This window comes from Prinia subflava, chromosome 13 (assembly GCF_021018805.1).
Source record: "Prinia subflava isolate CZ2003 ecotype Zambia chromosome 13, Cam_Psub_1.2, whole genome shotgun sequence".
Lineage (NCBI taxonomy): Eukaryota > Metazoa > Chordata > Aves > Passeriformes > Cisticolidae > Prinia > Prinia subflava.
The window spans coordinates 14,146,224-14,172,973 of NC_086259.1; the positions used below are offsets into that span (position 1 = coordinate 14,146,224).

Consider the following 26,750-nt stretch of genomic DNA (forward strand, 5'->3'; position numbering starts at 1 on the left):
ACGATTGGGAATTTGGTGGGTACGTGAGGACTAAGCCAGGGTGGGGAGACAGACAAAGCACAGGCACAGGGAGAGGGCAGGGGGGACTTGGGTGATGGGGGTGGCACCGGGACAGTTGCAGAGAGGACTGAGACGGGGGCAGGGCACCAGCACGGGGCATGGGGCTCCGGGAGGGTGCAGACGAACTGGCATGGAGGGGGGCATGCAAGGGCTGAGCCGGGCGGTGTCCGGGGCAGTAGCGGGGCCGGTCGGGGCGGGGCCGGTCGGGGCGGGGCCCGTGGCGCGGGGCGCGGGGGCCGTCCCGGCGCGTCCCCACGTGCGCGTGACGCGGGCGGGGGCCGGCACCGGGACCGCGGCGGAGCGGAGCGGAGTGACGGGAGCGGCGGGGCCATGCACCCCCCGGCGGCCTCCCCCGGCCCCGCCGCCCCGGCGGGAGCCGAGCTGCTGCGGTGGCAGTGGCGGGAGGTGCAGGCGCCCTGCCTGGTGGCCGCCTGGATCCTGGTAGCCAGCCTGGCCAAGATCGGTGAGTGTCCCAATGTCCCCACCCCGCTCCGGTCCCCCGGGAGCAGCCGTGCCCACTCCCGGGCAGGCAGGGGGGATGCGGCATCCCCGGCGGGCGCGGGGGCACCCGGGACGAGGGCTGTCACCGCACGCCGGAATACGGGTCATAGGGACAAATCCGGCGGGTCACCGCTCTCAGCTGGGTTGCGGAGGTCGGGGACAGCCCCACATCCTCCGTGCCCTGCCGTGGGATGATGTCCGGTGACGGGGTGAGGGGACCACCGAAGGAAAAGGTGGGGGCCCAGGCTGTTTTTTCCTGTGAGGGAAAGATGGCTGGGTAGAGAGGATGGATGGTTCATGAGAAGAGAAGCCCCAAAGGATGTCCCGTGTTCCCAAAGGCTAGAACAGCACCTGCCATTGGCAGGTCTGGAAGCCATTGTTCCCCCAGAGCGCTGGGGAAAGGCTCGGTGGTGCCAGTGCCAGGCAGGATGTGCCCTCAGCAGCGTGGGGATGGCAGGTGCCTGCAGTCTCCTCTGGTGGGTCATTCCAAATTGGGTTCCCCTTGGACTCTTGTGCTCCCCAGCTCAGGACCACGCAGCTGGGGGAGGCTCTGCTGTGAGAGGCTGCGTGGGAAGGCACAATGAGGATGTGTGGGAGCTGCGCAGGGCTGGGCTCCCCACCAGCATCCAGGGTGCTGGGGAGGGGGTACCCATGTGTGGATGTCAAGCAGGGGTACCCAGAGGGCTGGTCCCTCACAGTGCCCCTGCCTGCTGTGGTGGCTCCAGAAGATGAGATCGTGACCTTGAGCCAGGTGTTCTCCTCAGAGCACAGCTGTGGGCACAGCCCCCGTGGTGGGGGCACAGACACCCTCTTAGTTTTGAGTTGGATCAAGAAATATGGGTTCAGAGTTAGAGGGGGTCTTGGATCTGCCAGGGATATGCAGCAGCTCTCGTTACACGGGGGACAGCTACAGCTATAACCACCAGCTGGCCTCTTCCTGTCCCAAGCATCATTGTAGATCTTCTGTTCCTCTCCTTCCTTGCCTTCTCGCAAGAGCGACCTAAAGCCTCGCGAGGAGAGAATTAAAAGGTATCATGAGTTTAAAAATACAACACTTTGCTGTAGCTGTGCCACCTCCAGCTGCCGAGTGCGTCCCTCCTACCTGCAGAAGATCAGAGAGAAAATTCCCTTCCCTGGCTGTTATTTTCTTCTCTCCAACCTCTCCCCGGAGCTGCTCCCTGTGCAGGTTTCCATTGACGTGCTCCCCTCAGCCACCCTGGATTTTGTGTGGGTGGGTGCAGAGGGGCCTGAACTGGGATCATTCCCAAACCCCCAGATCCACCACGTTCTTCCAGGCCTGAGGCTGATGGGCACTCTCCTTCCCTGTCTGTGAGACACGACCCTGATAGCCTCAAGCTGCTGGCAGTGTATCCAATGGGTCCAATGGATACTCGGGTCCAATGGAGCCAGTAGTGACACCCAGACCTGGAGGCACAGCTGCAGGCTGCACCCTGCCATGTGTGTCCCCAGAGATGGCACGTGCAGTCCCCAGGGTGCACAGGAGTCCAGAGGAGATGAACCAGGGTTGGAGGATTTTGGGGAGCGGAGAGGGCAGCGCCAGCTGTGGCAGCTGTGGATGCTGGCGCAGAGGATCTGTTGTGGGTGTGGTGCTGGGCTGCCAGCTCACAGCCCTGTGACCGCAGCAGGGAAGCGGCCCCACGCCTGGGTGATGGGGAAATGACACTGTGGGCTCTGTTCTCAGAGGCAGTCACAATGCTGGGGTGACCCAAGCCAGCAAACACCCGGGGCAAGGAAAAGCTGGCTTGGGTGTTGCCTTCCTGCACAGCGAGGCATCATCCGGGCTTTGCTGCCTTTTCCATCCACAGTCAGAGCACAGGATGTGGGGAATACAGAGGTGAGGAGCATTGCCCCAGACATTCTCCTTACACATAGCTGCCCTACGGGTAGGAGTTTGCCAGCAGACAGATGTTTTTCTATGCAGCAGTATTGCCATGGGTTGCAGGCATCTCTCCTCGCACCATCACCTCTGTCCCCTGGTGCTCATGTCTTGGTTTAGGTGTTCTGCCATTTCCCAAGCTCTCTGGAGGAGCAGAGCAGCTTTTGGCCCTGAGTTATCTCAATCACAAATCCTTTATTATGGATGCCTGAGTATGGATTATGTCTCTGAAGTTAATTCACATGTGGCTAAGTTACTGTTGCTGTGGGAACCTTTAGTGCTGAAATCCTTGACTAGAGTGTATAAAATTAGAGCTCGTTCAGTCTGTCCCCGCTGGCTGCTCCCTGTGACACAGGGGAGCTCATGTGCTGCCATTTTCTGGGGAGGGTGGCAGCTTTCCCCATCAGCCAGGAGATTTTTGGACAAGCATGATCTTTCCCATTGATGCTTCTTTATTTGACCAAGTTTCTGGCTTGGTGGTAAAACAATCATAGAACTATAGAATGGTTTGAGTTGGAAGAGACTTTAATTATCTTTTTCCAACTACCCTTCCATGGGCAGAGACACCTTCCACTGGACCAGGTTGCTCAAAGCCCCATCCAGCCTGGCCTCAAACACCGTCCATCCATGACAGATGACAGGCAGGACCCGTGTCCCCACAGCATCCCTGCACGCTCTCCTGGGTCCCTCCAGCCAGCCAGGACACAGCATGGGGAATGCAGATGGGTTGCCGAAGCAGAGAGCAGGGATCTTGGCAATGTTCCTGAGAATGCAGAAAGGGGCTGGACGCCTCGTTCCCTTCTTGAAAACTTCAGAGCTTTGTTCCCGTGGGTGGGAAGCGGCTTCACAGCCTGCTGCAGGCGCTGAGTGAGCACCATTCGTCCACCAGTGAAGGCAGCTTGTGTGGGGTGAACAGGGCTCTGCAGTGACTTGTGAGGTCATTTAGCAGGAATTTGGCCTGGATGAAGCCCCGCTGGCTTTTCCTCAGGCTGTGGGTCTGCTTGGAGGGCTGTAGTGTCCATAATCACCACAGTCTCCAGGGCTGTACTGCAGCCCATAGCAGTGAGCAGAGGTGACTGGGGCTGAGGGGGAGTGCCCCAGGCTCTGTGGCTGGGGTGTTCAGTGGCAGAGCTATGGCAGAGGCTTGGTTTGGGTGCTCTTTCCTATTGAGTTGCTTGGTGGTGGAGCTGCAGATCATGCTGCCCCTGTGCTCACTGCTCTGCCCCTGCTGGCTGCAGCAGTGCTCCTGCTGTATTATGGCAGGGAGCCAGTGCTGGGGCATGGATGGGGCTTACTGTGCCAAGCAGAAACCTCTTGAGGTCCTCAGCTAAAGGAAAAGTGACTCTCAGCCTGCATATTGGGTGGTGGGCTCAAAGATGTTGTCTCTGGTTGTGAACCAGATCTCTGTTATTGAATGATCTCCTCTAATTCAGAGTTCAGCTGTGGTGAAGGCAAGAAAATTACCCAAGAGGTGCTGGGAAAGGAGAAAGGAAGAACATCAGGAGGCCACAACCTCAATTCTCTAGCTGTCCGCATGTCAGGGACACTGGGACCTGTCCCAGAAGGATAGAGCAGGACCAGGACAGGTTCAGAAGAAAACGACAAGGGCATAGAGACATGGAAACCTGCTGATGAAGCACTGCCTGTTCCTGGGCTCCTCTCCAGGTCTACGCCACGGGAGAAGCACCCTGGGCTAGGCAGACCTTGTTCTCTATCCATTGGGGTTCCAAAGGAGGGAAGCAGCTGAGTGACCCAGGGCTGGCACATGACCATAGCATAACTTTCCTTCTGGAGGGGTAGCTTGGCACAAGCAATGGGAACCTTTAGTCCAGCTAAAGGTCTTTAGGGATTGGGTTTTGGGGTTGGCAGCAGGGCTGGGCTTGCAGCCAAGTGATGGCTCAGAGCCTACCCTGATGTCCCTTGTACCTGCTGGGTGCACAAGGACAGAAGTGGCTCTTGAAGTGCCTGGAGGAACCCATTCCCCAGGAGATTTCTTCATCTGATGGTCAAGTCATGTGACAGAGCTGGGCTAGATGTCACAGGTGATGGCAGGACTCGGTGATGGGGGACAAAATCATTGTGACCCTCAATAGCCTTTCCCCAAGCAATGCCCTTTCAGAGGGGCAGCAAAATTACAGCACCTTGTGCTAGCAAGGAGAAACCCCCAGGGATGGGGGGCTGCCTGCCTGGAAGCTGGGCTGATTTGGGATGACACAGGGCATCCTGATGTGGGGGACAAGGGTGCCTGGAGGGACGAATACCCTGTTCTGCCGGTGTGGCATCCTCCTGGCCTGTGCATGAGCACAGGCTCACTGCCACATTACTGATGGATGAATACCAGGGCATCCTCTGCTTGCTTTAGAAAATACACCCTGTTCCACAGCAGCTTAAGATTTGGCCCAAACCTTGCATGGAATAAAATGATTATTCCAAGCCTCTCTAAATCTGCAGCTCCCGAGTGCCTGTGGTTTTGCATGCAGGTAGGTTAGCTGTTGCTGAGAGAGGCTGTGCTTGGGCATGGCTTGTGCTGCAGTGGTTTGCATGCTGCTCTGGCTGCTTGCTCAGATGGATGCAAACAAGGTCACCCTGTCACCAGGGCTGAGCATCCTCGTCTCGGAGTGGGGTAACATGTCCTGGTGTACCACGATTTCTTCACTTGAACAGCAGCCAGCAATGCTTGTGACTCTGTGAACGTGCTTGCTGCCTCCTTTAAACCTTTAAGTGCAGATACCAGAAGCCAAGAAAAGTAAAATGCCTGGCTGCTTGGCTTATTATACAGGGGCTGAGAGGGAAATCCTAAAGAGTCAGGGACCTGAAATCCTGACCTGGGAGGTAGCTGGAAGGTTTTCTGTGCACAAATGTGCCCAGGAGACAGCCTTTCCATAGGCACTCCCTTGTTCTCCTCCCATCCATCATGCATCACCCAAGCCTTCTGTGAAGCCTGTGGATTTGGGATACTCTGTCCATGTGCCTGTTTGGCTAACGATCTCATTCTTCTTTTTCTTCTAGTTTTCCACCTGTCAAGGAAGGTGACATCTGTCGTCCCAGAGAGCTGCCTTCTCATCCTGCTGGGGCTGGGCCTGGGAGGCATCGTATTGGCCGTGGCAAAGAAAGCCGAGTACCAGCTGGAGCCCAACATGTTCTTCCTCTTCCTTCTGCCCCCCATCGTCCTAGACTCAGGGTACTTCATGCCCAGCCGGCTGTTCTTCGACAACATTGGTGCCATCCTCACCTACGCAGTGGTGGGCACGCTCTGGAACTCCTTTGCCACCGGCACCGCGCTCTGGGGACTGCACCGGGCCGGGCTCATGGGTGCGTGTGCAGGGCTGCCCACCTTGGGCCACATCCCCAAAAAATGGGTTGGAGGTGCAAAGCACCCCCAATTTCATAGCCCACGGCCTCTCCCTGCTGTGGATTCCTAGGAATTACAGCACGAGCAGGGTTTTGACATCCTGGGAATGGTGCTCTGGCAGGACGGTCAAGCGTGCGGGACAGACGGGCCCTGCCTGGCACTGGGCTGACTCATGTCTTTGCTATTTTTGTCTGCTGACCTTGGCTAGCCTTGCTGGCTCCCTGCCGTGTTCCCTGTCCTTGGCTGGAGCCACTGGCCCTGGCTGGCCTGGGCTGTGTTTTGAGTTCTCCTGAGCCCTCAGGAGCCACTTGATGCCTGAGGGGTTGCTGAGCCACTTTTGGTGGTAGCTGCTGGAGGAGCAGTAAAGCACCTGGGTGCCAACAGGGACATCCCTCCTGCTCCACTCATGTTGCAGCAAGGATGCTCTGAGTCCTACTTTTCCAGGGGCATCCCAGAGGTGTGGGAACACTTCTGGGCTCATTGCACTGCACTCCCTGTTGAGATGCTGCAGCCAAGTCACTGGGATCAGATGAGAGACAGGCTTGTTTCTGCCTGGTGAGAGGGGCTCTGGGGTGGCTGGTTTGCCTGACCTTGGTCCTTCTGTCCTAACAGATCCAGGTGTTGAGGCTGGGCTGATGGATTTCTTGCTCTTTGGCAGCCTGATTTCAGCTGTGGACCCTGTGGCAGTCTTGGCTGTCTTTGAAGAGGTCCATGTCAATGAGACCCTCTTCATCATTGTGTTTGGCGAGTCTCTCCTGAATGATGCTGTCACCGTGGTGAGTTGCAGCTTGGGGGACTCTAATGTTGAGCCCAATGTGGTCCAAGGTGCTGGAATTCCTCAGGATGGGCAGAGGATGCATGTGACATCCCTGAGCTGGGGCAGACCCGTGCTATGCTCTTTTGGCCTTTCCTCTCTCCTGGCCCTGAGAAGGAGAGGGCCTGCTAAAATGAGCTGTTACCTGACAGGTTTGGGGTGGAAAATGTCTCTTCCGCAGGACCCTTCCTGCCCCTCTCAAGGCAAGGCAATGCCCTGCGTTTCTTAAGGGATTTGCCTTGCCTGCAGGTGCTGTACAAGGTCTTCAACTCTTTTGTGGAGCTGGGCCCAGCACACATCCACGCCACAGACTACGTGAAGGGGGTAGGTGAGTAATTGCCACACCAGCCCCTCCACCTCTTCCTCTGCTGTCAAAGTGGAGTGGGGGAAACACAGGAGCCCCTGTCCTGTGGGGTGGGCACTGAGCACCACAGCTCTGTCATCTCCATGCGTCACATGCTGGCCACACATAGAACAGCAGAATTGTTTGGGCTGGAAGGGACCTTGAAGACCATCTTGTTCCAACCCCCCCTTCCATGAGCAGGGACACCTTCCACTAGAGAAGGTTGCTCAGAGCCCACCCAACCTGACCTTGAACATGTCCAGGGATGGGACAGCCAGTCTGTGCCATGGCTTCACCACTCTCACAGGGAAGAATTTCTTCCTAATCCAATCTAATCTTGCCCTCTGTCAATTTGAAGCCATTTCCTCCCTGTCCATGTGAAAAGTCCCTCTCCAGCTCTTTTGGAGTACCCTTTAGGTACTGGAAGAGCTTCTGAGGTCTCGCCAGAGTGTTCTCCAGGCTGAACAGCCCCAACTCTGTCAGCCTGGCCCAACAGCAGAGGTGCTCCAGGGGATGCTTTGGAGGGGACCTGGGTGGGAACCTGACACTTGGCCAGCCCAGCAAGTCATGGCTGTGGGGCACAGGAGCTGGGCACACTTACTTATGATTCAAATGAGACTTCTCCTCCCACAGCCTCCTTCTTCCTGGTGAGTCTGGGGGGCACAGCCGTGGGGCTGCTCTTCGCCTTCCTGCTAGCCCTGATCACGCGGTTCACCAAGCGCGTGCGCATCATCGAGCCGCTCTTCGTCTTCCTCCTGGCCTACGTCGCCTACCTGGCTGCCGAGATGGTCTCACTCTCCGCCATCCTGGCGTGAGTACCGGGGCGTCCCCCAGGGCAAACCGGGAAATCGGGGTTGCAGTGCTGAGCAGCAAGAGGCAGTGAGTAGACCCACTGCTCATCCCGCTGTAGGGCCATGCCAGCTCCTTCTGCCCCTCTGCAGAGTCACCTTCTGTGGGATCTGCTGCAAGAAGTACGTGGAAGCCAACATCTCCCAGAAATCCCGCACCACAGTCAAGTACACCATGAAGACACTGGCCAGCAGCTCAGAGACCATCATCTTCATGTTTCTGGGCATCTCAGCTGTGGACACCTCCAAGTGGACTTGGGACACAGCACTGGTGCTGGGCACCTTGTTCTTTATCCTGCTCTTCAGAGCCGTGGGTCAGTCTGTCCTGCTGTGCATGTGGCCAGTAGCACACAGCCCTTTTCATACCAAAAAGGGATATTGCCCAGGAAAGGTTGGGGCACAAGGCTAGCCATGGATCCTGGCTGGGATTTTGTGCTGTCTCCTGGAACAGGCAGGGTTCTCACGGCATTCCAGGCTCTCCTTCTCCTTCTTCCCCAGGTGTTGTTCTCCAGACATACGTGCTCAACCGCTTCCGCCTCATCCCCCTGGACAGGATTGACCAGGTGGTCATGTCCTATGGTGGCCTCCGTGGGGCCGTGGCCTTCGCCCTGGTCATCCTGCTGGACAGGGAAAAGGTGAAAGCCAAGGATTACTTTGTGGCAACAACCATCGTGGTGGTTTTCTTCACTGTCATTGTGCAGGTGAGGATGGGCACTGCGCCCTCCTCCAGTGCTGCTTTCTTGCCCCAGAACTGGCCTGGGGACATGTGCTTTGGGAAAGTATCTTTTTTCAAGTTACCTTTGATCCTTGGTGCTTTTTGGCACCTCATCCATCAGCAGGATTGCTGTGGGGACTGTTGTGGTGGTGGGGCCATGGCACACATTCTTTTCCCACTGGTATTGTGTTCTGGGGCTGGCTCCAGGCACGTGCCTCTCCAGGCTGCTCTCTTTACAGAGCTGCTGATGGGCCCTGGCTCTGGCATTCAGCACCCTGGGAAGGGAAGGCACAGGGAGGATGAATATGGGTCTAGGGGAAGGATGACTGGGGGTGTACAGCATGGCACAGGGGTCGGGCTGGTAGGGGCTTGAGTGGCTGGCACAGCCACTGTCCCCAGTCACTTCGTGCTGCTTCTGCTACCCATGCCCCAGCCATGCCCCCTCTCGCCCTCCCAGTCTTTCCCTTGCCTTCTCCTGCCATTCTAGGGCCTCACCATCAAACCCCTGGTGACGTGGCTGAAGGTGAAGCGCAGTGACCACCACAAACCCACGCTGAACGAGGAGCTGCATGAGCACGTAGGTGATAGTGCCAGAGGCTGCCTGGCTCCCCTCACATGTGGGGTTGGGTGAGGGCCATGTATGACCTTGGCATCCCCAGGGCACCCACAGCCTTGCCACCACTCACCCTCTTCCCCTCACCCAAGGCCTTTGACCACATCCTGGCAGCGGTGGAGGACATCGTGGGGCACCATGGCTACCACTACTGGCGGGACAAGTGAGTGTCTTAGACAGGATCCTCTGCTGACTGTTGGTGAATGGGAGACACATGCCAGCCACAGGGACATCTTGGGGTTCTCACTGGAGGACACTCCTGCTGTGGGCAGGACAGCAGGACCAAGAAGCCTGTATATCTGTTCATCAGTCTGGATAGATACCATCTGGCTGTTGTTGTGCAGCACACCAAGATCACAAAAGTGTCCCAGAGAGAGGTCAGGCAGGTGTGGTTGGGGATGCTGTGGAGCTGGCATTGCTCGCCAAGGTCAGAACTTGGGGTGTCTATGTTGATGACAATGGCCCTCCGTCTCCTCATGGATGGAACTGCACTGGGCACCGAGGAGGGAACAGCCCTGTTCCTGCCTAGGCAGTGTTTATCTGCAGCACAGGGACAGGAAAAGGATGCAAAAAGCCTGTTTCCTGCAAGGGAAGTGCTCCAGCAGGGTGGCCCCAGTCCTACTCGCACTGCCTCTCACAGACCCGATGGTGTCTGGCTTCCCTGTGGGCAGGCTGAAGAGTCACCATGTCCCCTCCCCTCCTGCTCTCCCAGGCAGTGTGTCCCTGTGCACAGCCAGGTCCTGTGTGCCCAGCCTCCCTTCACCATACTTGGGACACTCAGCCTTTTGTGGGAAGATACCCCTGGCCTGGTACCCCATGGGAGCTAAACTGCCCGTGTCTTCATCTCATGGCAGGTGGGAGCAGTTTGACAAGAAATACCTGAGCCAGCTGCTGATGCGGAAATCTGCCTACAGGCTGCGGGATGAGATCTGGGATGTTTACTACAAGCTGAACATCCGTGATGCTATCAGCTTTGCCGATCAGGTACAGGCAGTGTCCAGCTGGCAGGGTGGCCCTGGCAGGAGAGGTTCCCCTCATGTACGGCCACATGTGCACCCTCTGGCCAGGCAGTGGGGACCTGCCCATCCCAGCTGGGTCCTTGCTGTCCTGACTTGTCCTCCCACCTCCCAGGGTGGCCACGTGCTCTCAGCTGCCAAGCTGGCGCTGCCCTCCATGCCCAGCCGCACGTCCATGTCAGAGTCGTCAGTCACAAACCTCCTGTGAGTACAACCATCCCTCCCAGCTCCCCAGACCTCCTTGGGCCTCACAGCTGCCTCTTCCCTGGGGGCGGGGTGCACCGGGGCTGGCCGGGGGCTGGCACAAGGTGGGCACAGAGCCCAGCCCGTCCATCTCCGTGTCCCCGCAGGAGGGAGAGCGGGAGCGGTGCATGCCTGGACCTGCAGGTGATCGACACGGTGCGGAGCCGCCGGGACAAGGAGGACGCCGCCATGCACCACGTGCTGCGGGGGAGCCTCTACAAGCCCCGCCGGCGGGTGAGCACTCCCGGGCCACGGCGTGCGGCTGACCCCGAGGGGAGCAGCACCCGCAGCAGGAGCAGGGATGGACGATGCTCTGCGGGGCCAGCTGCTCACCCTGTGTCTCTTTGCCTCTCCCTCGGCCAGTACAAGGCCAGCTACAGCCGTCACTTCATCTCTCCAGATAAACAAGAGCGCCAAGATAAAGAAATCTTCCGGCAGAACATGAAGAGGCGTCTGGAGACCTTCAAGTCCACAAAGCACAATGTCTGCTCCTCCAAGAGCAAGGCCAGGCTGAAGGAGAAAGGCAGGAAAAAGGCAAGTCCTTCCCAAGCTCCTGTTCTTTTCCTAGCTCTGAGATTTGGCCACTCCAGGATGAAGTAAGAGAGGTCCTTTTGGGATGTAGGTGCTGCAGGGCATCAGCAGCTCCAGAGCCAGAAGGGAAAGCAGCTCATCTCTTCTCAGTCCTGTTGATGCTGCATGTGAGCATGCAGTTGTTGTGTGTCCATGTGTTCCCAGCATGCCATCAGTGCTGTGGGGTGGTTCTTCACTGAGCAAAGCCCTGGAGGAGCCCCAGGTTCATTTTGCAAGAGCACTCAGCATAAAGCAGCCTCAATGTTGGTGCAGATCCAGGCTCAAATTGAACCTTAGGTATCTTCTTTCGTTTGGAGGTTTTTGAAGCCATTGCAGCTGAGCAGTTTACTGTGGGGCCATGAAGATGCAAAGCCTAAGGACTAGAAACCATCTGCCATGTAGTCAGGGTTGGAATCTGCATGCCTAATGTTGGCTGGCTCACAGGACCACCTATTGGGTTTAGGGCTTTGCACACAGGGCAGGTCCCAGCCAGTTCTTCTTTCACAGAAGAACACCTCTCTGACCAAAGAGGCACCCAACGGGAAGACGCACAGAAATGTCCCCTGGCAGGATGCAGGTAAGGCCAGTGGCAGGTGAGGATAGCAGGTCCTGGCAAGAGGACCTGGTGGTGTGGGATAGGAGCTCTTACTGTGCCTGCCCACTGCCAGCTCAGTGGGATGACAGCACCCAGGGCTGTGCTAGCACCAAACCAACCCCCTCCATCTGCCTGCAGCTCCTGTCCTGGTGATGGTCAGCTCGGAGGAGGAGGAGAGTGATAGCTCGGAGACAGAGAAAGAGGATGACGAGGGCATTGTGTTCGTTGCTCGAGCCACTGATGAGGTCCTGCAGGGAAAGACAACTCCTGGTAGGCACCAATGCTCCATGCTGGGGCAGCTGCCATTGGGTAGCTTGTCCTTCCTCTGCCTGTGGAGCAAAGCTGCCTTGGCCTGGGAAAAACCAAAGCCAACAGAGCATGAATGGGAGAATCACTGTCCTCTGGAGGCATGGCAGAGCCTCCCTGTATCCCGCATCCTTGGGCCAGCACATGGTGTGATTCTTGGGGTTGTCCTGCATAGGGCAAGGAGTTGGACTCCTTAATCTTTGTGGATCCCTTCCAACTCAGGATATTCTAGGATTCTATGGCCATTTGGTAGTGGTTGGTTCTGCAATGTTTGAAGGGTCCAAGGACAGACTGAGAGCTGTGCAAGCTCCCTCACTGTCCCTCCATCTGCATCTCCAGGCAGCCTGGATGTCTGCCCCAGCCCCTGCATCATCCCTCCGTCGCCAACCTTGGCAGAGAAGGAGCTGCCATGGAAAGGAGACCAGGCTGATCTGGCTGTTTATGTCTCCTCGGAGACCACCAAAATTGTGCCAGTGGATATGCAGAAGGCGTGGAACCAAAGCATCTCCTCCCTGGAGAGCATCGCTTCCCCCCCAGGCATTGAGAGTGGACCTCAGCACAGGAGATTTGCCTGCCCTGTGCTGGAGGAGCAACCCCAGTCTGCAAGCCAGGCGATGCCAGAGCAGCGCTCCTGCTTCCAGTTCCCCAGCCACGTCTCCAAGAGCGGCCGCTCACAGAGTGACAGCAGCCCGGACGGTCCCGAGCAGCAGGAGCTGCAGCCTTTGATGGCCACAGAGGAGCAGGGCAGGATGCCACCCACGGCAGAGACCAGGTGGCTGATGTTCAACAGAGCAAGCCACCTCTGAGGCACCCTGTGGATTGGGAAGGGGCTGAGAGCTGCAGACAGGCTGTCTTGCACTGCAAAGCTTGTGTGTGTCTCTGTAAACTCCAGGAGTGGCAGGAGAACCCAGTACTCCTCCTGGAGCTATACTCCAGGGTGTGCTTTGCCCATGCACCTACTGGTGCACATCTGGTCAATAATTGGTCTTTGTGCTGTGACAGCAGGTACCAGCCCCTGTCCACCCAGGGAGGCACAGATCCCAAACCTCATTCTTCCTTTCTGGTCTCTACACATCTCTGCAGCTGGGAGGTTGGAGATATTTCTCCCAGGGCTGGGATCCCAAACAGACTTGATCCTGTCATGGCTGTGCTGCCCTGAGGTGGTGGCTGCTGGTAAATGGGCTGTGGCTGCTCACAGGTGTAAAAGTATGAGCTGATCTCCAGCCTGGCTGTGAGTAGGAGACCTCTGGGAAGTGGACTGAGAGCAGTGCTGGTGCACAAGAGCCCACCCACACCCAGTGACTGAGCCATTGACTTCAAGGTGGCCACAGTGCTGGTTCCTCACAGCATGCTTGGAGCTCAGCCAGAGGCTCAGAGATAGGCTCCTTGCCACGACAGCCCTGTGTCCCCCAGGTTATGGAGGCACCACAGAGGCAAGGCCATGACTTTCTCAGGACTGGGAGCAGTGCTCCTGGGGTTTGGCTCCACCAGGAGCTGGACTACTGAACCTGTACGCACAGGGACTCCTCTAACAGCCAACCTGCTGTGCCGACCTCACGCCTGTTGCCTGGATGTGTTCCCAACAGCTGCAGTGTCCAGCTTTCTGGCTTTACTGGGAGGCAGCTGCCCTGCACAGCATCCTTGGTGTTCATTCTGTCTACGTCCCAGCCCCTCCAATTGCCTGGGGTGCATCAGCTGGGAGGACTGGTCATGATGCAAGGAGTGGAGTGAGCAGCAGGTATGAATGTACATCAGGAACCTGCATCCCAGCCACCCCTGCACCCTCCTCAGAGGGTGGTGGGAGCTGGTGACCCACATGATGAATTATTTCTGGTGTGACCCCAAGGGCCAAGAATTGCTCCCCAAGAACTGCTCAGCACACAAAAGAGCACAATGGCTGGGCACTGGCAGAGCAGGAGGGTTGGGGGTTGCTCCTCTTTGGGAAAAATGGTGACTTGGACTGTTAATGCTCCAAAGCAGCTAAAAGCCTGCCTTTTCCAGCTCTATGGGTGTGCTGAGACAGGAGGTGCCAAGGGGACACTTGGATGCACTGGGTGGGTGAGCCCAATGTGGAGCAGGTGAGCTGCTGGGACCCCCAGCCCTGTCAGCAGGGCTCAGCAGAGGTCCTTGAGCTCTATACCTGTTCCACCACATGAGCATGAGGTTTTTAAAAGGTTTTTATATAGTTTTGCATTTCTGGTATGACTTATTCTAGTTTTGATTTCTGATATAGGGCCATACTAAATCTCTAGTTGGGTCAGTGTTTTCTGTAGCCATGGGCACCACAAATGACTCAAGACTTAATATATTATTTGCAAGGATATTGTTATAATGTGAAAATAATATGCAGAGTATTTTGTAATGTTCAATAAACTGGAGTTGGAGCAGATGTTGTGGTCTGGTCTGTCTGTTGTTTGGGAACTTCTGCCCATCCTGGTTCAGTTCTCCTTTGCAAGCACCATGTCCCTGTGGCTCTCCGTTCTTCTCTACTCGCGGCCCCTACCCCCCTTTCTTGATGTGTCTAACTGGATTTCCTGGTTTCCATAAAGTTTGTGGAAAATGTGAAACTCTTTCCAAAGAGATGCTTGCCTGCAGCCATCGTTAGGCCATGCAGAGGGAGCAGCCAGCGAGAGACCAGGCCCTTCTGCCCACAGCTGTGGCTGCACAGCCACCACGTGCTGAGAGCCCTCATCTTCCCATGTCCTCCCTCCTTGCCAAAAATATATTTTAAAGGGGTCTGTTTCAGGGTCACAGGAGCCTCCTTGCATCAATGTGGGCTGGTTTTGCTCTCCCTTGATCTCCTGGTCTCTGCTTTTCCTGAAGGAAAGTAAATGTGGTTTACTTGATTTACAAGGTTGCTGTTTGGCTTGTATTGAATCCGGCATCCACCATCAACCCCTGGTCCTTTTTGGCAGGGTCAAATGTAGCTGCTAGCCTTATTAGCTTTGCATTGGCCCCCGTGTAAGCTCTTGCTCCTTGTGACATTCCCCATCTGCCTTGCATCCCACCAACAGTGCTGCTGCCTGAGCTGTGCTCTGCTTCCTGGACCTCAGTGCCAGCACTGCCTGCAGCCACAATTGCCTTGGCAGTGCACCAGGCTGTGTGGGCCAGGTTGTTTCCTGGAAGAGGTGGGTCTGTGGTCTTCAATTCCTCAGAAGAGGGAAAGCAGACATCTCAGCTTCAGGAAATGCTGAGGCTCATTGCTGGTCTCTCATCCAGATATCTAACCCTAGCAGCTAATACAGGCTTTCCATGCCCCCAGCCAGCAGCTCGGAGTCCCTACTTCCCACCCTCAACCCCAGCCTTGTTGTGAGCAGGGATGGTGGCTCCTTGCCAGTTTTTATTCTTGTACTTCACTCTCTGTATTTCACCTTAGAGTGTCATGCCTGCACAGGACTGCTCTGATCCTTCCAGCATAGCAGAGAGTCGTCTCATTCAGCCTAAAAATACTAAAGTGCTTCAGTGGAAAAACACAAGGAGTGGGCCAAACCACGAAGGCATGTGCCCAAACTTCTCCTTCTCCAGGACAGAGTAAGGCACAACCACAGGAGCTGCTTGCCAGACTCTAACCCAGAACATATAACCCTCCAATCATAACTGTAAGCAACCCCATGCCAGAGCAGACTATCACAGACCTGTCATTTTGCACCCAGGCTTCTGTTTAGAGCCTGCCATTAATCTTGCACATTTTTTCCACAGGCATTTGCCTTCTCCAATACTCAGCTCCTCCAGTTCCTCTGTGGTACCAAAACTTGTGAAGTCAGCAGGGGATGTAAAGCAGCTCTGGCATCAGCTGTGTGGAAGAGCTGTGGGCAGCAGATTGGTGTTGGCCATCTTACAAGTGAATCTTAAAATCACCACCTCACTTTTGCACAATGCATTGGAGCATCAGGTAAATTTGAGACTCGAAGGGGCTTGGGAAGCCCATGGTCCAACTCGAGCTCCATGCAGGGCTGGTGGCAAAGCTAGACCAGGTAGCTCAGAATCCTGTCCCACTGGATTTGGAATGTTGCTGAGGATGGAAGTGTCAACTGTCCCTGCCCCAGAAACACACCACAGCTACACCAGTCTTACACAGAATTAATCTCTCCTTATGCTCAGTAAATATTTCCCCTGGGGCATGTTGTCCCTGTTACCTCTTGTTCTTTCAAATGCTTCCTTGGGAAGAGTTGGGCTGTGGTTTCTGTGTGCCACCTTGTTGGTAGCTCCCCTCTGCCTTATCTTCTTAAAGATGACATATATTTGTGTATATACATACATATGTATATATTATTTTCTTTTGTGAACCCCTAGATTGGAACTAGCACCCAGTTGTGTCTCACAGGTACCAAGCCCAGGAAATAATAATGTTCTTGAACCTGCCAGCTTCATATTCTCCACTGCAGCAAGGGTGCTGTTGACTCATGAGTGTAGTTGCTGATCCTGCTCTGTTTCTGGAGCATTGCTGATACCCCCTTGGGAGGTTTTCACACTGCTCTATAAAGGCAGAAGCAGTGGGAAGTGAGTGAATAGGAGCCAGGTCCTCACCTCTCACTCACACAAAGCATGGCAGAGGCTTTGGCCATGCTTATGTTTTCATGGAGAACAGCAGCAAGGCAAATGCAGAATTCGGGAGAGGTGTTCAGTCTGACTGTATCTGGTACAAATATTTTGGAGATACATCAGTCTGTTCCTTGCTCCTGCCCCCTCATGTCCATCTGTCCAGGCATCCATTTTACCTACGATCAGACTGAACACCTCCCCTGAATCCTGCATTTGCCTTCCTGCTCCTGGCACCTGAAGCAGCCATCCCTGCTCCCTGCTTTCACTGGAAGCCTCCCTCCTCTGCCTGTTGGGGAAGGGAACAATTCGTTTTCCCTCTGGCATTACCTCCGGAGGGGGCTGCCCGCCCCGGCCCTGGTGTGCCCCGCTGCGCCGGCCGGTGAAGCCGCGCAGGAGTCGCGGGATGCGGGCCGGGGCCGTGCCAGGAGCGGTGACGGAGCCGGGATCAGTCGGCAGCCGCGGGGGATAATGAGGAACAGATCCTCGCTGGGCAGCGGTTCCCATGCTGCGTTCCAGGGCAGAGCGGCCAGGATGGGAGAGCTTTAGTGCTCCGCGCTGCACCCCTCCGGCTCGTGTGGAGCCAGCCCCGCGGCTCCCCCGGCTGTCCCCGCCGGCCGCCGGCAGTGAGCGCCCCCGGGCTGCCCGCAGGGCTGGGGACCGTCCCCAGCGGCTGTGCCACCCGTCGGGTGCAGGGCGCCTTTCCCCAGAAGGCATTCCCCACAGCCTGGCTGTGCAAGGGAACAGGCTGCAGCGTGGATCGGCTGAGGACAGACAAGACCAGAGGGATCTTTAGGTCAGCAGGAGCTGGGTGGGGTGATCCACACCTTCCCTCGTGGCTCAGACTTCCTTGCTTTTCCCTGGAGCAGCAAACAAAACTGTAGGAATCCCTGAGGACTGCATGATGAGGTTGCTAATCATGGGAATTTCTGCAGAACAGCCAGAGTGGAAGCCAGCATGGTGGGGGCTTTGATTTTATGAGTACCCCCGATGCAAGAGTCGTGATCTTCCCTGCAGCCAGCCAGCTGATCTTCCTCACAGCCTCTTGGAAGGCAAGGATCCCTGAAGAAGCCACCTGGGCTCTGTCACCTCATCTTCTCTTGGCATCTGTGGCCACACATCCAGGCTGTCCTGAAGGTAAATGAAACGTGTTGGTGGGTTAGCTGGAGAGGGAGGGAGGATGCTGAGGCACTTAGGGGAGATGACCACCAGCCCAGCTGGTCTGGTCTGCATCAGGTCAGCCTGAGCTTGTGGGCAGCCCAGGAAGAGGGGCTTGGAAAGGCCACAGGGTACTGGTAGTGACCCAACTCTGCAGCAGCTGTGCTGTGTCTGTGCTTTCCTCTGTCACAGCAATGCAGGACAGTCTCTACCTACACACAACCTTTGCCTCCTGGAGCCCAGCTAAGCCCACGCTGTTGAAGTTGGAGAGCCATTTAAAGCATTGCTTTGGCTCCTTGGCTGGCTGAGGGGAAGTTGGCTTCTGGCTGTGCACCCACCTGGGGCCTCGCTGAGTGTGGCTCCCTGGTGTTTTTGCATCTCTGAGGCTTTCACAGGCAGCGGGATGAGCTGTGGGCTCAGAGCTGCCCTGAGAGCCCTCCTGTAGGCATGGCTGGTGCTGGGACCATGTGAGGATCACTTGTACAGGAGTCACCCCCTCCAGATTTCTCCTGGACATTTGGGTCCTGCCTGCTCTCTCAGAGATCCCAGTCTCCCAAGGGCCAGGATATTCTCTTCTCTACCACATATGTGCATATAGATATAACTATTTTCAGTAGATACCCTTACTCTCTTCTACTTACAGAGAAAGCTGACAAAAGCTTCAGCAAGGTACCCCAGAAAGACAGAGAAAGAAATAAAAAAGAAATAACTATGAAGGCTAATAAGTTTTCCCACGTTGTGGTATGGGGCAGGCTGCTGGGAGCTGGCCAGTGAAGGAGCACCAGCCACATGTGCTGGGATGGAAGGGCTGTGGAGCAAACAGATGGGACAGGTTGCTGCCGGGGTGTTAATCCATGATCCCTGCTAGGTTCACTCCAATCTTTGCTTTATTCTGTTAGTGAACATATAGACCATTTTTTCCCCCTTAGTAAAAATAGCTTTAGAAGCAAACAGGAAATCACAGACTGAGGAGTGCAATGAAGAGGGGAAAAAGTCAGGCAGCTACCTCGCTGCGCTTGGATTTGTCTATAAATACACTCCACGTGGGGTGTCGCCTTCCCAAAAGCAACCGAAGCGCCCCCAAACTGGTGGGGATCGGGGGACGGGGGTGTAGGGGAGCATCGCCCCTCCGGCGGGGGTGACGCGCCCAGGGTAGGAAGAGGGGCCGGCGCTGGCTGAGTACCGAGCTCAGCCGGCACGGGACTCGGTACCCGGGAGCGGCGGGAGCGGCGGCAGGGCTGGCAGGAGGGGCGGCGGCGGGAGGGGCGGTGGAAGTAGGGGCGGTGGCGGCAGGGGCGGGAGGGGCGGTGGCGGCAGGGGCGGTGGCAGGAGGGGCGGTGGCAGGACGGGCGGTGGCAGTAGGGGCGGTGGCAGTAGGGGCGGTGGCAGGACGGGCGGTGGCAGGACGGGCGGTGGCAGTAGGGGCGGTGGCAGGACGGGCGGTAGGAGCGGCGGAGCGGCCGCGCTGCCCCGCGCCGCCCGCAGGTGTCGCTCCGCGCCAAGGCCGCGCCCCGGCCCGCCCGCCAAGATGGCGGCCGCGCCCCCTCAGGGAGCCCCCGGCGGGGCGGGTGCTGCGGAGCGCGGCTCAAAGGCCCCGAGGATTCCGTGGCGGGGTAGTCTTAAGGGAAAAGACAATTTACATGGGGTAGTTTCAGGCCTCCTTTGGTGTGGCAGCCCAAGCTGCTGCCCTCCCGCTCTCCTGATGGTGGGTGTGATGTCCAGGTTCAGTCACGAGCTCACACTCAGATACCTTCATCTCATCTGGCAGCAAACGCAGGCAGGGCCTGCAAAATATGACCCAAAACCAAAGGGTTTTTTACTGTGAGAGTGGTGAGACACTGGAACATGTTACCTAGGGAGGTTGCAGTTGTCCCAAACCTGGAAGTGTTTAAAGCCAGGTTGGATAAAGCCTTGAGCAGTCTAGTCTAGTCAGAGGTGTCCCTGCTTATGGCAAGAGGGGTTGGCACAGAATCATCTTTAAGATCCATTCCAACTTCTTAACATTGTATGATTTTATAAAGAAAAAAAAGAAAACAAATAAACACACACACCTGGATCTGTGTTTCTGTGTTGGGGAGGAAGCTCTTGACCTACTTGTCCCTCCTCCCACCAAGCTCCTCCAAAGGCTCATGCCCCAGTCTAACAGTCCTGGTTGAACCCCAGGGGGGTCTAAGCCTCCTCAAACCTTCCCATGGCTGCTCTGTAGCTGGCCTTGCCCTGTCTCAGTCTGGGAGCAGAGATCACTCTGCACGGAGGAAGAAGCAGCAACATTAGGGAATAAGGGCAAGTGAGAGGGAGAGAGGACAGATCGCTGACAGGAGGCAGGAGCCCTCCGCTCTGCCTGTCTGGACGGGAAACTGCTCATCTCCTTCAGGAGACACATTGTTATTGCTGCTGGTGGCATCGCATCACATCGTTTCCTGCTGGTGCTCCCCAGCCCTGGTGCCAGGGAGGGGATGTGCCCACCCCAGCTGGAACCAGGTGCACAGTGTGTCACTCGTGCGGCTTCCTGGTGCTTCCTCTGCCTCCAGCCCACACAGGGAACAAAGGGTCCCTGGTACAGCAGCTATGATCCACATCACACCACCTCCTCACTGGGCCCTGTGTCGCACCTGCTCTGTGTTCCTGCCTGGCATCCTTGCTGTAGGCATTCCCTGAGGTGCACTCCTCTAATTGCCAGCTGTGGATGTTCCATGGCAGACTGCTCCTATCCCTGTCAAACCAGCCCTTCCCATGGCATATAAGGAGCCTTCTCAGTGCTCTGGATCTGCAGTCAGCAGAATTGGCTCTAGACTCCCCTGGGGAGAAGACCCTGACCCAAAACTGCTCTTTGCCCACTGCAGAGTGACTTGAACATCAGCCTGAAGCCTTGCAGAGCTGCTGGAGGACTGAGGTCTTTCCCCTTTGCCACCAGCTGGACAAGGCTAGAGGGGGACAAAGCAGGTCTCTTCTGTATCTGGCAAAACTGTCAGACCTGAGCTGGTTGTCATTTCCTGTTGGAAATACCAGTCAGACTAAGGGTACTTTGAGAAGCACCTGGAGGACTCACAGTGGGACTGCTTGAGTTCAGTGGGCAACACAGCCCAGCTGTGACAGACACCATGACAGCTGCTCCCAGGGAACGCCCATGCAGCTCTGTAAGGCACTGACTGGATCTGGAGATGCATCTTGGGGCTATTGCTCTGCCTCAGGGAGTGCTGAGCTAACTCAGCTGCTAGCCTGCTCTGGAGAAGCAGACTGCAGGCGGGTGAGAGCTTTCCTTCTCTCTGGAGACATTCTGCCATGGGAGAATGGTTCACAAGAGCTGTTGGGATCTGCTGGGTAGAGGCTCTGCAAATGCTGGCTGTAAGTGTGGGGTTTGGGAGGGTTGAAGGGGCTGGATGGGAGCTTGGTAGAGTGTGCACCTAGGGGAATAGCAGTTCAGGGAGTCAAAGTTCCTGGATCAGAGTCCCTGACTGTCACCCCAGGTAGGATCTTGGAGGTGGCCCTGGCTCTGCAAACTGTGGAGCAGAGACTGCAGCTGGTGGTTGGAGAGGGGGTCCTTGCTCTCCTAGTTAGAGCTGCCAGCCCTGCCTCCTAGCAGGGCATAACTGAATTTGGGTTGGTTTTGGGAAGAGAAGGGATGGGTCTCCAGATCAGAAGTGTGTCCCAGCCCTTGTCTGGTAATGGTGCTCAGTGGCATCCTCCAAGGGTTGTACCCACTTATCTTGGTGTAGGCTGGGCAGGTGTCTCATGAGCTGGGTACGGAGCAGGGACACAAGTGGGGGGCTCCTTGTGGTGTGGAGCCATGGTGGGGGATGTCTGTCTGTCACCACAATGCTTGCTCTGCCATGCAGACCTGGAAAGAGGAGCAGGCCCTGGCAGCTGTAACTGAGGATGGAATTGGCAGTCGTGTGTGACCCTGTGTTCCATGACTCCCTTGTCTGTGGGAGAGGGGCCGGGGCAGGAAGGGTGTGGGTGCCCGCTGGCATGTCTGGCTCAGAGGTGAGCGTGCTGTCTCGGAGAGTACAGTAAACATGTGCTGTGGGGCTAAATGGCATGCAACATCACTGCCAGGAGGGAAGGTAAACAGATGACTATTCTGTGCCATTAAATATGTGGGATCTGGAGAGCAATGGGTCACTTTTAGGCTGCTCTTCAGTAAAAGCTGACCTGTTCTTCTGTTCAGAGACTGTGGTGAGTTTTGAAGCAGCAGTCCTGAAACCACAGCTGTATTTCTAAGCCAAGAGCACTTTGTTCTCAGGGAAGGCAGGCAATGCCTAAACTCTTGGAGACAGAAAAGTAGCTCCTCTTAAACCATTTAAGCTCTCTTGACTCCACATTCACAGAGGTGTGTCCCTGCCTGGCTCTGTGTCCTACAGGCTCTTGTGGGGGGTTGGATTATTTTCTCACATCCTGCCAACCAGTGCACCTGCCTAGTACTCAAAACACCAGAACGCTGAGACCCAGCACCCAAGAGGAGAGTCCACTGCAGTGGGGAAACACCCTCAGGGTGTGAGTGCACTGGGATGGTGTCTGCTGGGCAGGAGGCCAGGTTTCCATCCAAGCCCTGCTCCTACCTGTGCTGGCTGCCTTCATGACTTCAAGGAGAAGTCTCTGGGGACTGTTGTAGAGGCATTAACCCAAGAGTGGTGTGTGGCATGGCCACTTCATAAGGCCTGGGGGCACCTCTGTGTGTCCCCTCCCTGGCCCAAAGTTAAAGGAGCCCAAAGCTGCTCAGACTGAGATAGGTGTCTTGGATGAGTGCAGAAGCAGGACTTTGTCCTGTGGACTCTGGCAGTGACTGATTCCAGCTGAGCCAAACTCCTGGGCACTTGGGGATGCCCGGAGCTAGCCTAACCAGCAAGTACTCTGCATGTATTGAGTCCAGCTGGCTTGTCTGGGAAGACACTGTGTGTCATCAAGGTGTGCCTTCATATCTGAGCAGAGGCTGTAAGGCTGATATTCCCCTGCTTGCATTGCTTCACTGTGGGACTGCACACTAGGAGCTTGGACTCAGAATCGTAGAATGGTTTGATTTCTCTCATAAGAGACCTCAAAGTTCCAACCCTCCAACCCCCCTGCCACAGGCAGGAATGCCACCCACTAGACCAGGTTACTCAAAGCCCTCTCCAACCTGGCCTTGAACACTTCCAGGGATGAGGCATCCACAGCTTTTTTGGGCAATCTGAGCTGGTGCCTCACCATTCTTTGAGTAAAGAATTTCTTCCTAACACTTAATCTAAATCTCTCCTCTTTTAGCTTAAAACCACTCCCCTTGTCCTATCACTCTCTGCCTGCATAAAAACTTCTCTCTCTTTCTCTCTCTTTTTTTTTTTTTTTTTTTTTTTTTTTTTTTTTTTTTTTTTTTTTTGTAAGCTTCCTTTAGGTACTGGAAGGGGCTCTAAGATCTCCCCAGAGTCTTCTATGCTGCAGGCTGAACAGTTCTAGCTCTCTCAGCCTGTCTTCATCTTTGTGGCCTCCTCTGGACCTGCTTTAACAGGTCCATGGCATTCCTCTGTTGAGGACCCCAGACCTAGATGCAGTAATCCAAGGCAGGTCTCATGAGGGCAGAGGGGGAGAATCACCTCTCTCAATATGTGCTGCAGCCAGACTGACAAATGAATTTGAAAAAAAAGGAAATTTATTCCTCTCCCTTTTTTCCCTTGTGACACACATGGGTATTTGGGTCTCCCAAGTGGGACCTTCCTGATTTCTGTCCCTACAAAATATCTCCTGTAAGACTTCCTGATGGCTAACTGCAGGCCATGGTTGCAGGTGGCACTGAACATCATCTTAAATTGTAGCTGGAGACCTAGTAATTGAGTTGGTTCTGTTCCTTTAGATGGTGAGCGTGACCAGCTGTTGTTATGTAGTCTCTCCTTCAGTCCTTCTGGGAAATCACACTGTGATTATATTTCTGGCTTAAGAAATTTTTTTCCCTAATCAGACTGGGCCTCACAAAGAGGTTGCCACTTAATGGTAATTACTCGCTTTAGAAGCTGAACGTCTCCTGAGGATTGCAAATAGCGGATTATCAAATTAATTAGTTAAACCAAGATGTGCTTTTGTGAAGCCAAGACCTGCTTTACTTGTGATCTGAAATAAAGGTTTAAAATGTTATTAAACTGCATACAACCTGTTTTTGTCTCCCTAATGGAGGGAGAGAGCTAGTTCTTTCCTGAAGTGTAGTCGGTACAAAGGGCTGCTTGCAGCTGTACTTGCTGCATCACTTGTTGCCTTTCTTTCATAACCCTTGTTTTGAGCAAAATCTATCACTGGTTTTAAGGCTTGTTCTGGGTGAGGTTTAATGCTACTTCTTGGTGATTTCCCCTGTTTTTCTAGGCTGCTAAATTGAAGGGTATAGGGTTGGAGCTGGACTACAATGATCCTTATGGATCCCTTCCAAGTTAGGATATTCTGTGAGGGTTCATCGTGCATAACTTGGTGGGATGGTAACATACCTTTCCTTTCAGGGTACAGCTTAATCCATGGGATATCTGCATTGCCATGTCTGTGGACATGGGAGCTGGTGGAGAACCCAGTCTGGTGATAAGATGCTTGGAAGTAGATTCAGAGACATCCACTTATGAACGAGTTAGCAGGAGCCATATATCCTGGAGTAGTGCTTTACCACAGCCCATTCCCAGGATCTCCATTCTCTCAGAAGTTTCTGTGGCCACAGGAGGTTCCCTGTGCTGTGCTGAGGACTGCACCAGTGGTCACTCTAAGCTAACATAGAGCTCAGGGGGGTATTTTCCTAAGAGCTCTTGGCCACAATAACGTAATCATCCTGCTAACATTCATATTGCACAACTTCCCCTAGGTCAGGAGATGTCCTTATCTGGCATCTAAAACATCTGTCTTGTGTTGCTTCCAGCATAGCTGAATTCTATTCATAAAAGAATTGAGCATTTCCTGATTTGCACAACTGAACATAAGCAGAACTCTGCTAAGTGTTGACCCAAAGGCAAAGGTCCTTTCCCTGCCTCCTACCTCTGTCTCAGCTCTAGGTTGCGGTACTGCTTTAGGCTCTTGAGAAATACTGCAACTCCAGGAACCAGATCCAGGAAAGGAGAAAGGAAAAGAGAGGAAAGAGATGAAGGTCTTAAATTAGAACTGTTTTTAATTAACTTAAATTAAACCTGAAATTTTCAGAACAGTTCTACTGATCCCTCTTCTACCTCCTTTTCTTTCAATTCCAGGGAGGCCCCACAGCCTTCAAAGGTTGGCTCCCATCCTTCCTAATGTCAGTGTTTGCTGCCTTTTGCTGTAATTCACCTCTAGGACAGGCTGTGCTTAGCAACAGTCAGCTGCTGCTGAAGGTGGGTACCAAAGCAGCCCCCTTGGCATAAAATTGCCTCTCAGTCCACGCAAAGGACCTAGGTCTGCTGAATAGGAAGCTGGGACACCCAGATCTCTGCCAGCAAGGATGACAGCAGCCTTTTGCAGTGACTTCAGCAATTAAACCAACCCTGAGGAACGCGCAGGCCTTGCGCGAGAGCGAGGAGCTGCTCCTGCAGGGAGACAGAGTGAGACTGTGCTGGGAACAAGCATGGCATTGTTGTCAGCCTCAGTCAAGAGGGGCTTTTAAACACCCACTGAAGTGCTGGCTGCAGCTGTCTCCCATGTGCTTGTGTGGGAAATGGATCTACAATGCAGAAGAGGGAAAAGCCACTTTGCAATTAAAAAAAAAAAGGAAACTATATTAGGATCCAGCCATGAGTAAACAGCAGAGCGATGTTCCCCTTAGCACCGTGCCATGGCAGAGGAAATCACATCACTGCCTCCGACTGGCATGGGGATGAGCTGAACTCAGGCTCTTCTTCAATGGGGGAAGGTGCTCCTGAGCTTTAAGTACAGTCTAGGAAAGGAAGGAGGTGTGAGATTGGGCTCCAAGCTGCTCTTGTGTTTGGCAGCCTCTATAAATGGTGCTGCCAACTTCCCTGCATCCCTCTGAGTGGTGTTGGCTTGAGAGCTTGTGGAGAGCTGTCTTTTTGTCATGGGAAATGGGATGGCAACAAGGCTCTGAGTACCTGTATGGTGCCTCCCTCATCTGTTTAAGGGGATGCTGCAAGCTCCTATACCACTTTTCTCTTTCTGTGAGAAAAGTGTCACTTTTCTCTTTCTGGCCATTAGAAAGCTGGAATTAGGTGGCTTGACAGTATCTTAGCAGGTAATTCAGAACTAAAGGAGATGAACAACCTTGTGCTCCCAGGCCTGTACAAGCCACCTGAAGGAGACCGGAAAGCCAAAAGCTGCTCACCCTGGAACTGCTGCCAAAGGTCTGAGTGTAGAGACCTGACCAGTTCAGTAACAGCATGGGAGCAGGTTCTCTGCTCCATCCCCTTCATCCCCATGGGCTCTGGGGATGTCACAGCCCTACCCGGCTCTGCATTGTCCCTTGTGCTGCCTGGGGAGCACATGTCTCTGTTTCAAAGCTGAGGTAGCTCCTGGCTTGTGCAGCCCCCCTGAAAGAACAGGAGCATTGGCCTGCAACTGGAACAGCTCCAAAGTGCCCAGGCTCGTTACCCAGGCTGCTGATTGCCAGACGTTTTTGAGAATCCAGATCTCCATTTGGAGACTGGTCCGTCTGCAGACCCCAAGGTAATTGCAGTGACCTGTTTGCTGGATAAAATTAGTTGTATGCAAAGCTGGTGCAATCACTCCTGGTATAATTTTTGTGGTTGTCCTGTGCAGAACAATGAATTGGATCTGATCCTTGTAGGTCCCTCCCAGCCCAGGACTTCTCTATGATTCTGACATTTGGGTTAGCCCTGGGCAGCCATGGCCTCTTGAAAGGAAATGTACATGTAAGGCTGCAGTTGTAGAAACAGTACACAAAACTGTTTCTGCAGTTTTCCATAAACCATCTGGGCATGAGATGCATGTTGGATCACTTCTACCTCCTTTTATTCTGTGATGGGGATATGCCTTCAACAGAAATAGCCTGGTCCTTCTGGTAGCACAAGTCTTGTCACAGCCAGTCATGTGCGTGCTGCAGACATCACTCTTGGTGCTCCCTTCTCTCTGGGAGTGGGCCAGTCCCTAGGGAGACTCCCAGCAAGCACCTGCAGGAAGATATTGCAAAGGTTAGCCAAATGTAGCCGTGCTCATTGCCTAGGAGACGTGCTGGTGGAATAGATGAAGGGCAAAGCTACTTTGCAAATGTAGCCTTGTACAGATCCTGAAAGCTGTGGT

At 54.8% G+C, this 26,750-nt stretch overlaps 1 protein-coding gene across 2 annotated transcripts; it reads left to right on the forward strand.

Annotated features, from left to right (window-relative positions):
* The first annotated feature begins 299 nt into the window (after positions 1–299).
* SLC9A5 (solute carrier family 9 member A5) lies at positions 300–14,262 on the forward strand. 2 transcript variants are annotated; one of them, XM_063410754.1, is made up of 16 exons: positions 300–523; positions 5,468–5,770; positions 6,423–6,586; positions 6,874–6,952; positions 7,601–7,778; positions 7,909–8,129; positions 8,314–8,516; positions 9,018–9,107; positions 9,236–9,306; positions 9,998–10,127; positions 10,275–10,363; positions 10,510–10,636; positions 10,766–10,936; positions 11,480–11,549; positions 11,706–11,837; positions 12,213–14,262. In XM_063410754.1, the coding sequence occupies exons 1-16, from the start codon at positions 391–393 to the stop codon at positions 12,677–12,679; spliced, it is 2,628 nt and encodes an 875-aa protein (XP_063266824.1). In that variant the 5' UTR covers positions 300–390; the 3' UTR covers positions 12,680–14,262. The 2 variants fall into 2 exon arrangements, with proteins under 2 accessions (XP_063266824.1, XP_063266825.1); XM_063410755.1 differs by lacking the exons at positions 300–523; positions 5,468–5,770; positions 6,423–6,586 and having other exon boundaries at positions 6,879–6,948.
* The last annotated feature ends 12,488 nt before the right edge of the window (positions 14,263–26,750 follow it).